The 17,056-nt window shown below is 36.8% G+C and overlaps 1 protein-coding gene across 1 annotated transcript in view; it reads right to left on the bottom strand.

Annotated features, from left to right (window-relative positions):
• Positions 1-17,056, bottom strand: part of SPTA1 (spectrin alpha, erythrocytic 1) — a 74,919-nt gene that overhangs the window by 7,629 nt on the left and 50,234 nt on the right. The window contains 6 exon segments of the mRNA XM_077982523.1: positions 396-508; positions 1,336-1,632; positions 4,149-4,358; positions 9,593-9,669; positions 10,288-10,456; positions 11,146-11,244. Coding sequence (XP_077838649.1) covers positions 396-508; positions 1,336-1,632; positions 4,149-4,358; positions 9,593-9,669; positions 10,288-10,456; positions 11,146-11,244 — 965 coding nt within the window.

Below are 17,056 nucleotides of genomic sequence, written 5' to 3'. Positions count from 1 at the left end.
AGATCTGCTCTGTACACTTTTCAAGGTTGCTCTGACAGTTAGGAGAGGTAATGGATATGGAAGTACTCTGTAAAGTGCAATGTGGCATGCAAACCTAAGAAATTGTTATTATTTTGGAAGGAAATTACAGGCAACAGAAAGAAAGGTGAGAGTATCAAGGAGAGAATACAGAAGTGTACAAAATAAGCAGAAGGATGAAATTGTCATTTCTTGTTTTACCAAGGATTGATTCAGAAAACAGTCAACTCCAAATATAAAGCATAGGCAAGATATGGTGATTTTAGGGCAGAATACATGCTGTCAGAGTCTCTCCTCTTCCCTTCAAACACATATTTTATCCCTAACACAAATGGAGGTGGTGTAAGGGTCATGGTTTGGGATGTAGCACAGCACACCTGGTTTCCAGGATCCATTGAAGGAAGGCACTGGCATTCTGTTCAAACTCCTGACACATCTCAAAATTCTTGACCTGTCTTGCCTCTTCCTTTTGCAGCTCCTGCTCCCGTTCCTAAAACCCCAAATCACAGACAACGTGACTGACACTGAAGGCCTTTATTTGCCATAAGAGAATTGGTTTGTAGGCTCAGCTGCACATCTTTCCTCTCTCAAGTCTATCATATCTTCCAGAGATATGTGCCTGTGTGCTCATATTTTATGCAGTCCACCTCTGTTACCTCTAAAATGTAAAGATAGCTCATGTATTTCCCAAAAGGACTTGCAGGCTCCTCTAAGGCCAAGTCCTGTAATAAGTATGCTAGTAATAAAGGCAAACCTCCCCTCTTTGTAATTTTTTTGGGGAAATTTAATTTAAATGAACACAAAAGCAGCCTTAAGGGCTTGCTACCCTGAGAAACAACAGCTACTATCTAAAAATGGTGACATTATGGTTAGTTTTCTATTATACATTTTATGTTTTAGTAATGAACATTATTATACACAGACAAAAGTTAAAAATATATATGTAGCAAGGCACTTTTGGAGGTGTATCTAAAAAAGAAAATGCCCTGAATGAGGGGGATATGTCAACTCTGAATACATGTACAAGCCTCATGAACTTTTCATAGCTCATCATTAGAACTATGTCTCGGGGCTTCTGTTTGCTTCTCAGAATCATTGTTCAACACTCAGAAGTAGGAAACTGCCCAAATTATGGGGCATAGGGTATACCTATTGTAAACATGCTTTCCAGTTTTTCTTAGACTGTCATGTTTCATGCCTGCTCTCCCAGTATAATTATTAATAGTGTTCCTTCTATCTCAAAGGTCTCTTTACTTGGATAATAAAGTGGTTATGTTCACTGTAGCCAAAGGAAGTTTCTGCCGTGTCCCAGGTTACCTCGATGATGTCAGATAGGTGCTTCCAGGTCCTTTCCAGCACCTCCACTGTTAACCAGGTATAAGGGCTAGAAGGCACACCTAAGGCCTTAATCTGCTGGTCTAGCTCCAGCAAACATTTAAAGTCTCCTTGAGCCCCAGCCAAGGAGGCTAAGAAGTCCTCATGGTCTTTCTGCAGCTGCCGAATTTCATTCAGGGAGACACAGTGCACAGGCTCTGACAAGTTTTCTTCCGCCTTTTCACACCAGTTGTTGAAAGCTGAAGCCTTATGTGCAAATTCCATGAACAGGTCCTCAGCCTGCAGAGAGCAAAAAAAAAGACACTACCATCTTTCCTGATAAAGCCTCTCAGCAGAAGACAAGATTGAGGATAAAAATAATGCCTGTCTTTAAATATCTGCAGGGCCAGCAATCTAAAAGGGCAGAGCTAAAACCAATAGGGACTGTGTACTTTCATGATTGAACATGTGAGTTAGTGGAACGAGCCTTGGTTCTGGCGTTTTCTCATTGTGTGAAACTGTTTAAGTCTTCCATCATTTACAAAGGAGGGAGGTCGAATGATTTCTGAAATTATTTCAGTTTTAAAATTCCAAAAGTAGCAAAGGTAGTTTCCAATTATATGATTTCTTATTCTAAAGTCTATGCTCCAGTTCTGCCTGGCAGGAAGTAAACATGAAAAAAAAAAAAAAAAAAAAAAAAAAGGCATTGAATGAATGGATGAAATAATGATTGAATAAACAAACCAAGAAAATCTGTTATCTCCTTTATCTACTTTATCTTTCTATCGTACAAGCTTCTGTAGACCGCACTGAGCTGACTTCTCTTTGACAAGCCTAGGTCATTCTCCTACCTTCCTTTTAAACCTTGTTCAGGCCTCATTTCATGCCCGAAACCTTTCAAACCACTGCTTGAACTCATTTTCTACCCTCTAACCTGAATCCTTAGCACAAATATATGTATTATTGTATTACTGTCTGGCATTATCCAAATGCTCTGAATAGCTCCGAATTTTCTGTATTACTGAATGACAGAAAAAGCATGATTTTTTTCAAACAGCAAGTGATCAAAAATACTTTCCTACTTAAAATACATCACAGATTTTGGGTCAGCACATTGTACTGCTAAAGAGGTTTGTCTTGAGCAAACATAAAAATGAATTTTTCATTCCCAAATACAAGAATTAACATGGCACAAGTATACATATGTAACAAACCTGCACGTTATGCACGTGTACCCTAGAACTTAAAGTATAATAAAAATAAAAAAATTAAAAATTAAAAAATTTAAAAAAAATGAAAAAAATAAAAAAATAATAAAAAAATAAAAAGAAGAAAACTGGCCCAAATGGAGGGAGGATTTCAAAGGTATTAAACCATTACATCTGACCCTGTATTCATTTCAGCAATCTATATGCCAAAATAGATCAATACAGAGAAAATTAACATGACCTCTACACGAAAAGGACACAGAAACCTATAAAGTATTTCATATCGTTTTCATAATATTATAGATTGAGTGAATACTTTATAAATATTTTGTAATCAGAAAATAAAATAAAACTCCTTGCAGTTTGAATTTTTTTTTTAAAAAAAAGATTAAAAATATGAAGGAGCTTCCTATGTAGAATGCACATATATGTGTAAAATTGCCCACTTAATTGATTTAATTTTTCACCTAAGATTTATTTGATGTAGGCCTGTGTTTTTCAAAAGTGTAGAAATTAACTAAGAATCTAACTTGACTTTTACTCTTGTGTTATTTCCTAAATTCCTTAACTCCTTGACTTAATTCACTACCAAGTACAATGATTCTAAGGGTCTAGGAGTGCTCAGTAATTCCACTGACCATTCTGATTTCCTTTTATTTATTTATTTATTTATTCATTCATTTTTTCAAATGGAGTCTTGCTCTGTCGCCCAGGCTGGAGTATAGTGGCCGCAATCTGGGCTCACTGCAAGCTCCATCTCCTGGGTTCACGCCATTCTCCTACCTCAGCCTCCTGAGTAGCTGGGACTACAGGCGCCTGCCACCATGCCCGGCTAATTTGTTGTATTTTTAGTAGAGATGGGGCTTAATGGTGTTAGCCAGGATGATCTCAATCTCCTAACCTCGTGATCCGCTCTCCTCAGCCTCTCAAAGTGCTGGGATTATAGGTGTGAGCCACCATGCCTGGCCTCCTTCTAGTATTGATATTTTTATGATCAATATCCAATGCCTTAGCAGCCAATATTTGAAGGAACATTTTGATTACATATTTATATGGAACTTAGGGGTCTATATTGCACTTTTGATTCATTATCTTTTTTAATAGTAATAACAGAAAGGCAGAATAGAATGGTGATACTACTCTATTTTCTAAATGGGGATATCAAGGTTTAGGGATATTAAGTGACTTTTACAAGGTCTTCAACCTAGGAAAGCTTGATATAAGGTGAGAACATGTTTTATGACAACTTGTCCAGTGCTCCTTTTATTTGGGTTAGGAAAAGCACAGGGACAAACTTGACTTTTGCCTGACAGTTTTAATTCTACCTTATACAAAGACCTCCCATCCTCTTGTTCCATCTACCTCTTCCACTATATTTGCTTGGTTTCCATCTCAAGTTGGTGATGCAACTAATCAGTCATGCTAAAAAAAAAATTTTAAGCTTCTTTTCAATCTACTTTTTGCTCAGTAAGAATGTCTTCCTGACATCTTTCAATGCAATAAAAGGTTTATGTATTATCCAAACAGAGTTTCCAATGTCTATTTCTGAATTTCATGGCTAACATACAGGTAACAGAGAACTGATCATGCCTCATAAATTTTTTAAACCTTCTGTAGAGGCAGCTGTTTCTCCAGCAATTTCTGTCTGTGGACTGCCGAGGCTTCCAGCAACTGCTCCCAGCGCTTCAGCAAGGCGGCATAACGCTCTTCAATGGCTTTCGACTGGCTGTGTTGAGCAGCAATCAATTGGTCCTTCAGGTCAGTGATCTCGGGAAGTCTCTCTTGCTGGAAACTCTGCAAACTGGCATCCAGAGTGTCCTGAGAAACATCAGGAGAGAGGCCATGAACAGGAAAATGGTGCAATGATCATTCACATCTGGGTTCCACCAGATTTTAATCATAGATAAGGTTAGGCAAGAATTAAGATGATGATTAAGAAAAAGGAAATATAACTTAGAGATGTAAGCAAACATTTGGGGCTGAAAGCTCCAGTTTATGTATATTTTACAGTTAGATTTTATGCTGGATATAAAATTAATTGATATGGTTTGGTTTGACTGTGTCCCCACCCAAATCTCATCTTGAATTGTATTCCCATAGTCCCGACATGTCGTGGGGGGGAGCCAGTGGGAGGTAATTGAATCATGCAGGCAGTTACTCTCATGCTGTTCTTGTGATAGTGAGTGAGTTCTCACATGATCTCATGGTTTTATAAGGGTTTTTTCCCCTTTTGCTTAACACTTCTTTCCGCTGCCTTATGAAGAAGGATGTGTTTGTTTCCCCCTCTGCCGTGATTATAAGTTTCCTGAGGCCTCCCCAGCCGTGCTAAAATGTGTCAGTTAAACCTCGATTCTTTATAAATTACCCAGTCTTGGGTATATCTTTATTAGCAGTGTGAGAACAGACTAATACAGTACATTGGTACAGCAGAGAGTGGGGTGCTACTGTAAAGATACCTGAACATGTGGAAGTGACTTTGGAACTGGGTAACAGGTAGAGATTGGAAGAGTTTGGTGGGCTCAGAGGAAGACAGAAACATGTGTGAAGGTTTGGAACTTCCTAGAGACGTGGAGGGCTCAGAAGATAGGAAGATGTGGGAAAATTTGGGACTTCCTAGAGACTTGTTGAATGGCTTTGACCAAATTGCTGATAGTGATATAAACGATGAAGTCCAGGCTGTGGTGGTCTCAGATGGAGATGAGGAACTTGTTGGGAACTGGAAAAAAGGCCTTTCCTGCTAGGCTGTAGCAAAGAGATTGGAAGCATTTTGCCCCTGCCCTAGAGATCTGTAGAACTTTGAACTTGAGAGAGATTATTTAGCATATCTGGCAGAAGAACTTTTTTTTTTTTTTTTTTTTGAGACGGAGTCTGGCTCTGTCGCCCAGATTGGAGTGCAGTGGCCGGATCTCAGCTCACTGCAAGCTCCGCCTCCTGGGTTTACGCCATTCTCCTGCCTCAGCCTCCCGAGTAGCTGGGACTACAGGCGCCCACCACCTCACCCGGCTAGTTTTTTGTATTTTTTAGTAGAGACGGGGTTTCACCGTGTTAGCCAGGATGGTCTGATCTCCTGACCTCGTGATCCACCCGTCTCGGCCTCCCAAAGTGCTGGGATTACAGGCTTGAGCCACCACGCCTGGCCCAGAAGAAATTTCTAAGAGCAAAGCATGCAAGAGGAAGCAGAACATAAAAGTTTGGAATTTTTGCAGCCTGATGATGCAATAGAAAAGCAAACCCCGGCCGGGCGCGGTGGCTCAAGCCTGTAATCCCAGCACTTTGGGAGGCCGAGATGGGCAGATCACGAGGTCAGGAGATCGAGACCATCCTGGCTAACACGGTGAAACCCCGTCTCTACCAAGAAATACAAAAAATAGCCGGGCGAGGTGGCAGCGCCTGTAGTCCCAGCTACTCGGGAGGCTGAGGCCGGAGAATGGCGTGAACCCGGGAGGCGGAGCTTGCAGTGAGCTGAGATCCGGCCACTGCACTCCAGCCTGGGCTACAGAGCGAGACTCCGTCTCAAAAAAAAAAAAAAAAAAAAAAGAAAAGAAAAGCAAACCCCATTTACTGGGGAGAAATTCGAGTCAGCTGCAGAAATTTGCATGAGTAATAAGTAATTGAATGTTAATCACCAAGACAAAGAGTGGCGGGGGAGGAATGTCTTCAGGACAGGTCAGAGACCTTCAAGGCAGCCCCTCCCATAACAGGCTGGAAGGCAAAGTAGGGAAAAATTATTTCCTGGGCCGGGCCCAGGGCTCTCTGATTTGTGCAGCCTAGTGACTTGGTGCTCTGCATTCAGCTGTTCTAGCCGTAGCTAAAAGCGGCCAAGGTACAACTCAGACCATGGCTTCAGAGGGTGCAAGCCCCAAGCCTTGGCAGCTTCCATGTGGCATTGAGCCTCCATGGACACAGAAGTCAAGAATTGAGGTTTGGGAGCTTTGTAGATTTCAGAGGATGTACGGAAACACTTACATGTCCAGGCAGAAGTCTGCTGCAGGGGCAGAGTCCTCATGAAGAACCTCTGCTAGGGCAGCACAGAAGGGAAAAGTGGGATTGGAGGTCCCCCACCCCACACAGAGTCCTCACTGGGGTACTGCCTAGTGTCTTCCAGACTCCAAAATGGTAGATCCACCAACAGCTTGCAACATGGACCTGGAAAAGCTGCAGACACTCAATGCCAGCCCATGAAAGCACCTATGAGGGAGGCTGTACCCTGCAAAGCCACAGGGGTGGAGCTGCCCAAGGCCATGGGAGCCCACCCTTTGCATGTGTGCCCTGGATGTGGGACATGGAGTCAAAAGAGATCATTTTGGAACTTTAAGGTTTAATGACTGTCCTATTGGATTTCAGACTTGTATGAAGCCTGTAGCCCTTTGTTAGGCCAATTTATCCCATTTGGAATTAGTGTATTTACTCACAGCCTGTACTCTCATTGTATTTAGGAAGTAACTAACTTGTTTTTGATTTTACAGACTCATGGATAGAAGGGACTTACCTTATTTCAGATAAGACTTTGGACTTAGACTTTTGAGTTAATTCTGGAATGAGTTAAGACTTTGGGAGACTGTTAGAAGGGCATAATTGTGTTTTTAAATGTGATGACATGAGATTTGGGAGAGGCCAGGGGTGGAATGATATGGTTTGGCTGTGTCCCCACCTAAATCTCATCTTGAATTGTAGTTCCCATAGTCCCCACATGTCATGGGAGGAACTCAGTGGAAGATAATTTAATCATGAGGGCATGATAGTGAGTTCTCAAGAGATCTGATGGTTTTATAATGTGTTTTTCCACCTTTGGGTTGGCACTTCTCCTTCCTACCACCATGTGAAGAAGGAAGTGTTTGTTTGCCCTTCTGCCATGATTGTAATTTTCCTGAGGCCTCTCCAGCCATTCTGAACTGTGACTCAATTAAACCTCTATTCTTTATAAATTACCCAGTCTTGGGTATGTCTTCATCAGCAGCATGAGACTGGACTAATACATTAATATAAGGAAATACTGGAGTATGATATGACACTCTAAATTTTCACAATGAAAACTAAATCTCTCCTACAGCACACACCTTTCCAAGACTTTCTTATATTACTTATTATATTCTTTGTTCTAATTAGTAGCAGTGCACTAGTAGGGACCTTGGAAGTACACTAACAAAAGACCTCCTAGATGTGCCAATTATACAAATACATTTTTTGCAGAAACATTCATATCAAAATCACACAAAATTCAGGAAGTTTCCCTTTCAGTTTTGATAGAGTGGCTTGTATTTGTCTAATTGGGCAACTTTATTAATGGCTAGATAAACGTACAAAAAGTCAGCTGCTTGAAATGAATCAGAATGAAACAGAGGTAACTACAACTCAAGGGACTAAAATTCCAGACAGAAGGGAACATCATTGAAGTCAAAATAAGTCTCTCCACATTTCCCTTTAAAGTATAAGCTGTACAAGTTCTTATATATTGAAGTATTAGAGGGTGAGGAGTCAGCATTGCTCAGAGCATTTGAAAATCTCATGGCGTTAAAGAGACATAATTTGGCATAATGAGGAACTGTGACAGCCAGAATTTGAGGGGCTATAATAAGGAAACTGAAGAAAAGTAGTCAATATTCTGTCATCTTTTCCCCTCAAAGCATTTTAGATGCCAAAACTGTATAGCACACAAGTCTAGAAGTCAAGCAGAAATGGTAGCTAAAAATGTAAAATCCTAACTAGAATTTTCAGCAGTGACACAGAGTTTACTTCAGGACCCATCAGGTAGGAGCAGCCCTGGTTAAAGGGCTTCCACTGAAATACCTGAAAGGCCACAGGGGCAAAGTGAAAAAAAAAAGTGAGTCTTCAAAGAGGCCAAAACTGTGTCCTGGATCATTTCAATCCCTGACCAAAATGTAGGGGGTTGGATGGCAGAGGGTGTTTAGTTAAAGCTTTAAACCAAAGTTCATGAGTTAGTTATAATACTCTAAATGTAAACAGACTCACTTTTTCCATAAAATTATCAAATTAGGTAAAGTAATAGCCAACTATATAATATTTACAAAAGATACATACAAAATATGGAGACAAAAATGTTTTAAAAAGCCCTAAAATGTGGAAATAAATATTTCTGCAGATACTAAAAAAAAAAAAAAAAATGTTGGTGCAGTATACTGGTATCTGGAAAAGGTAGACTTTAATCAAGAAATGTAATTCAAGATAAAGAGGAAGATTTTATAATTAAAAGTATCAGTTCATCAAGATGATTTCACAGTCCAAAATGTCAACACAACTTTTAGCCTATCCTCAAATTTTATAAAAATAATGAAGCATTTAAACAACATGATTAAAAATGAAAATCTAGTTGGTAATATAAACCACTGCAAAATACACATTCTTTTCAAACGTACGTACAATATACAACAAAATAGACTGTTACTAGATATAAATCAAGTTTCTGAAAAATATAGAATATATTTTTAAAATACAGTGGAATTAAACTAGATATAAATGTCAAAAATATAATGAGAAAAGTCCCAAATATTTGAAATTAAATAATATACTACCAAATAATAAATAGATGATAGAATAAACCAAATAAGAAATTTCAAAAACATTAACTGAATGATAAAAGAAATGACAAAATTTGCAGAATGCGACTAAAACTTTGCTTTGGGAAAAACATATATTTAAAATCGATATGTTAGAAAAGATGAAAGGCTAAAATTTTGATAATCTAATTGTACATCTCAAGAAATTAAAAGAAAATATTAAAGTAATCCCAAATAAAGTAAAAAAGATAATAATATAAAAAGCTTTTAATGGAATAGAATACACACACAAAAAAAGCCCAGAGAAAAATTAAAAAGCTGAATGTAGGTTCTCTAAAAAACAAAAATGATGAAAATCTAGTAGCAAGATTCATGAGAGAGAGAAAAAAAAATAATAATTAGGAAATTATAAATATTAAGAAGGGAAAATCTTACAGAAGCTACAGACAATAAAATCCCACAATTCAGAAATAATCATGGAGGATGAGCTTCTGTGTGAAACAGGTCTTAGGCTTACCTAACATCTATCAATCTCACCTGTTTTGCCAGGAGAGTGAGGAAGTCACCAAGGTCTGCACCATTACCATTGGTCTTTAGGCTTGTTTCCTTATCAGCTAAAAGGCAAAAATAATTAATAAGAGAAAGACATTTGGTCTTGTTTGAGTCCTGGTAAGCAGAAAAGGAATATTTACAGTAGACAACAAGAAAGCTTCTTGACTCTCAAAGTTGATGATTCATTGGAATATGTGAGCAGTGGGACCAGTGGATCGTTTTTCTACTTAGGCAGGATAAAACTTAATGAAACAGAGCTAGAGTCATGAGAGCTTTTGAGTACTTCATAGAAAAAAAAAAAGAGAGAAAAATCATAGATTAGATATGAATTGTAAGTAAATCAAACAAACATTTTAGATTATTTCTTAGAACATTTTGCTATGGCTTTCCCTTTCTGAATATCACACACAAAATCTCCCATTCCCCAAAAACGTGTTCTCTGGATTATGGTACATAATTACTGCATCATCATATCTATCTCTTTCTCAATTTGTGTGTGTGTGTGTATGTGTGTGTATGTGTGTGTGCACAAATGTGAGTGTAATTCTGTCCAGAAAGGATAAGAATGAGTAGTGATGGAGACACCTCTTTTCATACGGTAAAAGTCCCAGAGACCATTCTATACATGAGATTTATTAGGAATTCTCAAACCCAGCGACCCTGGACCTGACACATCATACCTATCCAAGCCTCTACCACATCAGCCTTCCAGTTGAATTCCTGAAAGTCATAATCATCTTTCAATTGCAACTTCCAAGCAGCTATTGCCTTGGCCAGAGAAGGGGTCTTTTCATTCAGAGCCTCTATCTTGGAAGAAATCTCTTTGTTCTGACTTTCCTCCTGCAACACCTGTGAGAAGGGGAGAGACAAATATATTTATAAATGTGCAGGGCTAGGAATGTGAATCCTTTAGTACCAATAGAAAGCACTCATCTCTCTCATTTCAAATATATAACCACAGTCCTCTGGTCTAGTGTAATTATTTTATTATTCATTCATGTCCAAGAAGGTCATTTCCATTCCAACATTTGGATGATCTTCTCATGTTTATCTGTGTAAGTGTGACCTTCTTAGTTAGTGTAAGTTTCTAGGAGGTAGGGAGTCATCTCTGTTTAATGGTCTTTTTGTAGCAGTTAGATCAATGAGGATTTATTAAAAACTACATTTAAACAAAGAAACGATTCTCAAATTTAAAAGAGGTTTCAGTGTTGTTTTCCTCGAGGCTTAGAAAGCAATTTCTTCAAATTATTATAATATTCTATGGCCAAAGATGGTGATAAGACTTTTATAAGCACCATGTTCTGCATGGGACAATAAAATGTCAACAAAAGATTTAAGGAAAACTGAAATATGTATGTGTAAGAATTTGAAAAAAAATTACAGCAATTGAGTAGACAATTATTTGCTAACCACAACAACAACAAAAGGCAATTTAGAAGAGATTGTTAAAGTTCTGCATATAATCTTAGCATTTCTATATTTGGGCCAGTCCTTTTTGGAGAATGGAAGTTTGAGCTGGAATTCCTGAACTAGCTCACCTTATTTAGGATGTCTTCTCCTTGTGCACACACATTTTGAACTCGGGTCTCATGGACAGCAAAGTCGTTTTCCAAAGCTTCATGCTTCATTAGCAAGCTCTGCATAAACGAGTCAGTAAAAATCAAGATATCCAAAGCTGGAAAATCTATTTTCACTCATATTCAGACTCTCTGTGATACTATTTCCTAGGGTTGATTCAATGACATTGGCAGACTAGGTGAATGCCCACTTTTTCTGGAACAACTATACTCAATTGCTTTCTCAAACTCTCACTTGTCAATGAGTGCAACTTACTGGAAAAAAGAGTCAAAGATATACAAGTGACACTCTTTCTAACTTATTACGTGACTGTAATCTTATTTTGATTTTGGAATAAAGGTTTTGACTGAGGTCATATATAAAGATTCCTCCATATTGAGATTTATCTAATTCAGTGAAACAATGTGTCTAGCAGAAAAAAAAATTAGTAGAAAGAACATCCTAAACTAATCCCTGATCCTAGAGAGGAGTCAAGGGGAACATGGAGCTGCCATTGACTATTACTCCAAAAGTTCTCTGACTGCTTTCTGGAAACATGATATCTGTGTAGCTGGCAGAATGAAAAGAGAAGTGTGGCTGAAACACGAAGAGTGGTACTTTGTCTTCTGTTGTACTTTCCAGAGAAATATCTAAATAAGCCCATAATCACCACCACCAGGACCACCCACCACTGCCACTGCTCCCACTACTACCTTCACCTCCCTCTCGTCATAACAGCACTCTGTCAATTTTTTTTTACTATGCAACATAGTAACTCAGGCTAAAGGAAGAAACAGAATTTCTATGACTATTATACTTTTTCAAAATCCCTTTTGAAAATAAAAGAACTATCAGTTCATTGTGTTGAGGCACTAAAATAAGATGGTTACTCATTGTAAAGCAAGATGGACTACATTATATATTATGATTGTATTACATTTCAGTTTTTGAAGAAACTGTAATGAATATTGGAAAGGTGATTGACTTTATACGAGTGAATGCCTGAATGAATCATGTTTTTATATATGTATACTGCATGAAGTAAAGTCTCTTCAACATCTTCACCTTCTATTTTCAAATAATAAACGCAAAAACAAAAGAAGAAACATTAGAACTGATTTCAAAGAAATAAAAGAGATCACAAGAAATGGTTACAATTATATGCCAATAAACTAGAATATCTAGAGAAAATAGATAAATTCCTAGAAACAGACAACTAACCAAGACTAAATCATGAAGAAAGTCCAAACAGACCTATAACTACTATGGAGACTGAATAAGAAATAAATCTCTCAACAAAGAAAATCCCAAGACCAGACGGCTTCACTGATGAATTAAATCAAACATTTAAATAATTAATACCAATTCTTCTCAAACTGTTTCAAAAAATTTATGAAGAGGGAACATTTCTAAACACCTTCACAAAGTCAGCATTACCCTGATACTAAAGCCAGGCAATAATTCTCTCGATAGATAGATAGACAGACAGACAGATAGATAGATAGATAGATAGATAGATAGATAGATACATATGTTTATCTATCAAGAGAGACAAACTATATCTCTATCTATCTATCTATCTATCTATCTATCTATCTATCTATCTATCTGAATATATAGAGAGGGGCTAATATCCTTAATATCCTTATTGAATATAGATGCAAAACTCCTCAACAAAATACTAGCATATTGAATCCAGCAGCACATTAAAATGATTATATACCACAAACAAGAAAAATTTATCCCTGGGATGCAAGGATGGTCCAACATATGCAGATCAATAAATGTGATACAACACATTGACACAATAAAAGATAGAACCAAATAATCATCTCAACAGATTCCAAAAAAAAATGGACAGAATTCAGCACTCTTCTATGATAAAAACCATCAACAAACGAAGAACAGAAGGATATTACTTCGAAGTGATAAAGCACATGTATGAAAAGCCCACATTTAGACTTTATTATATGTAAATTATGAATTCAGATTCTATTGTTGATCAGGGTAGGGTTATAAGGTTAGCAGAGATGCTCTAGAGTTCTAAAACTTGTAATAGCTTTGTACTTACAGCAGAAGAAAACAAATGTAAACTGGGTTAAAGGATTTGGGGTGGTAAGAGAATTATTTTTTATTTATACCTATCTATCCTAGGGGGGCAACAGTTTTTTTTTTTTTGTTTTTGTTTTTGTTTTTTTTTTGTTGGGACTACATTAAGCACAGCAAGCAGAGAGAGACGAAATGGAAAGTCATCAATTATCTGGATATTGCCATATTTCTGGAGTGTGACCAACATCAAATATTTGTCCAAATGCTTAATATATTCACATTTTTGTTCCTCAATGAAATCAATTTCTTGACAATATACTTTAGTGGAATCTGTGTAGAGCTGCACGACCTGGGACCCAGCTCTGGTTATGCCACTGTCAGTTACTTAACTTAACTTTGGGCTGATTGCTTCACCTCACCTAGTAAATGAGAACAATGGACCCTTCAGAGGAATGAATTGAGAATACAACGTGAGAAAATGCTATGAAATTTGCAGAGAGATATGTAGGTAAGTGATATTTTTAAAAATACAGGATTATCAGATTGGTCATGTTTATAAGAATAAAAGTATTAACTATAAGATATAATTGAGTTACCTAAGACTTACATTTTAGTGTAAAAATGAAGTGAACATAATTTTCTATTCCAACCCTTCTCTTTTTAAAGGAAATTTAGTTTCTATTCTATTAATAATACTAAATATAGTAATAAATTTAGTAGCTATAATCATAGGACATCTTTTGACCACCTCTGAGATTGCCAGGTGCTGTTGTGTTCATCTCACCTAATTGTTACAAAATTTCTGCTTGCAAGATCTCTGATTGAAAGGCAGTCTGCTAGTTGTCTTTCAATATTTAGTCTCCCTTTCCACTACAATAAAAGCATCTGTAACAGACACATAACCATGCAGAAAGAACGACTACATTTTCCAACAAGGTACGGCTCAGCTCTAGCCAATGGGTTATAGAGGAAGTACAGTGCTATTGTTTCTGGGAACTGTCTTGTGACAGAAAGACACTGGAGAAGCCCCCATGGTACCTACCCCTTGCTGTTCAGTCCTTGTAAAATACCCTCCCCCAGAGTGTGGACAGGACCTGTGACTTATTTATAACTAATAGAATATGACAAATATGATGGGATTTCACTCGTTTGTTATGTTATATTATGTTATGTCATGTTATTCTTTGTTATGTCACATAAGACTTCATCTTGCTACCAGACTAACTCTAGTGGCTCTCCTTTCTGGCTTAATGAAGCAAATGGCCACACTGGGAAAGCTCATGTGGCAAGAGACTGCAAGAGGTCTCAATAAATAATGGATTGCCTCTAGGAGTTGTGAGCTCTAGAATATCAGGGAAGCCTCCAGCCAACAGCCAGCAAGAACCTGAAGCCCTTAGTACCACAGCCACAAAAATAAATTCTGATAGCAATTTGAGTCAGCTTGGAAATGGATTCTTCCTCAGTTGAAACCCCAGATTGTAATGCAGCCCAATCAACACCATGATAGCAACATCGTGAAACCCTAAGCATAGTAACTAGCTAAGCTGTTTTTGTACTCCTGACCTAGGGAAACTATGAGATAATAAATGTCTGTTGTCTAAAAAAAAAAATCATATTTAATGGTGAAACTAAAAGCTTTTCCTTTAAGTTTATGAACAAGGCAAAGATACTCACTCTCACTATTTCTATTCAACACAGTACTGGAAGTCCTAGTGAAAGGCATCTAAATAAGAAAGGAAGAAGTAAAATTGTCTTTGTTTGCAAGTTACATAATCTTAAATACAGACGACTCTGAACACTCCATAAAAAACTGTTAGAACTAGTAAACCAATCAGCAAAGTTACAGAATAAAACTCAAAACATAAAAGTCGGTTTAGAAGTTGTAAACAATCAACTATCTGAAAAAGAAATTAAGAAAATAATTTCTTTCACAATCACATCAAAAAGAATAAAATATATAAAAATAAATGTAACCAAGGAGGTGAAAAGCTCATACACTGAAAACTATAAAACATTGATAAAAGAAATGAAAGAAGCCACAAACAAATGGAAAAACTTTCTGTGTTCATGGATTAGAAGATTTAATATTGTTAAAAAATGTGAATACTACCCAAAGTGATGTACAAAGTCAATGAAATCCCTATTAAATTCCCAATGACACTTTTTACAGAAATAGAAAAATCAGTAAAATTTATATGGAATCAGACAAGGCCACAAATAGTCAAATCAATCTTGACAAAGAAGAACAAAGCTGAAGGAATCACACTTCCTGACTTTAAAATGCATTAAAAAGCTACAATAATTAAGAGTATGGTACTGGCATAAAAACAGACATAGATGAATGAAACAGAATAGAGAGTCCAGAAATAAACCCATGTATATGTAGTTAACTGGTCTTTGATAAAGGTGCTAAAAATATACAATGGAGAATAGACAGCTTCTTTAACAAACAGTCCTGGGAAAACTGCTTTACACTTGCAGAATAATGAATTAAGACCCTTATACCATAACCAAGAATCAACTCAAAATTGTTTAAAGACTTAAATGTAAGTCTTGAAACTGTAAAACTCCTGAAAGAAAACATAGGGTGAAATCTTCACGATATTGGTGTTGGCAATAATTACATAGATATGACACTAAAAGCACAGGCAACAAAAAGAAAAAATAAACAAGTGGGAGTATATAAAGCTAAAACTTCTGCACAGCAAAGGAAACAATCAACAGAGTGGAAAAGCAACCCACAGAATGAGAGTTAATACTTATAAATGTCTTTTCTAATAAGGGGCTAATCTCTAAAATACATAAGGAATGAATATAACACAATACTAAAAAGTAAATAAAAAATAAAAATAAAAGTAAAACATCCCTACTAACTTGATTTTAACATTGGACTAAAAACAAACATGAAAAAAAATGTTCAATATCACTAATTATCAGAGACATGCAAATTAAAACCACAATGGGATATCACCTTACTCCTGAAATAATGGCCATAATAAAAAGTCAAAAAATAATAGATGCTGGTGTGGATGTGGTAAACAGGGAACACTCTCACACTGCTGGTGAAAATGTAAGCTAGCACAACCACTGTAGAAAACAGTATGGACATTCCTTAAAGAACTAAAAGTAGAACTACCATTCAATTAAGCAATCCCACTACTGGGTACCTACCCAAAGGAAAACAAGTCATTTATGAAAAAGACACATGCATACTTGTGTTTATAGCAGTACAATTCGCAATTACAAAAATACTCAACCAACCAACTTATTGCCCAATTAATGAGTGGATAAAGAAAATGTGGTAATATATATATCATGGAATAGTACTCAGCCATGAAACGAAGCAAAATAATAGTGTTTGCAGTGACCTGGATGGAGTTGGGGGCCCACTCTAAGTGAAGTAACTCAGGAATGGAAAAGCAAATGTCTTATGTTCTCACTTATAAATAGGAGCTAAGCTATGAGGATGAAAAGGCATTAAAATGATATAATGGACTTAGAGAAATTGAAGGAAAGGGTGGGAAATGGGTCAGGGATAAAAGACTACATATTGGATATAGTGTACACTACTTGAGTGATAGGTGTACCAGAAATTTAGATATCACCACTAAAGAACTTATCCATATAACCAAAACCACCTGTACCTAAAAAAAACTATTGAAAGAAATAAATTGAAAAATAATAAAAATGAGCTAAGAAGTTTGATAGAAATTTCCCTAAAAAGGCATGTAAATGCCCCTCAGGTATATGAAAAGATGCTTCACATTATTAACCATTAGGAAAATGCAAAGTAAACCACAATGAGATATCACTTCACACCTGTGGCTATTAACAAAAAATAAA

The sequence above is a fragment of the Macaca mulatta genome, chromosome 1 (genome assembly GCF_049350105.2).
Source record: "Macaca mulatta isolate MMU2019108-1 chromosome 1, T2T-MMU8v2.0, whole genome shotgun sequence".
Lineage (NCBI taxonomy): Eukaryota > Metazoa > Chordata > Mammalia > Primates > Cercopithecidae > Macaca > Macaca mulatta.
This window is presented reverse-complemented; position numbering and strand designations above follow the sequence as displayed.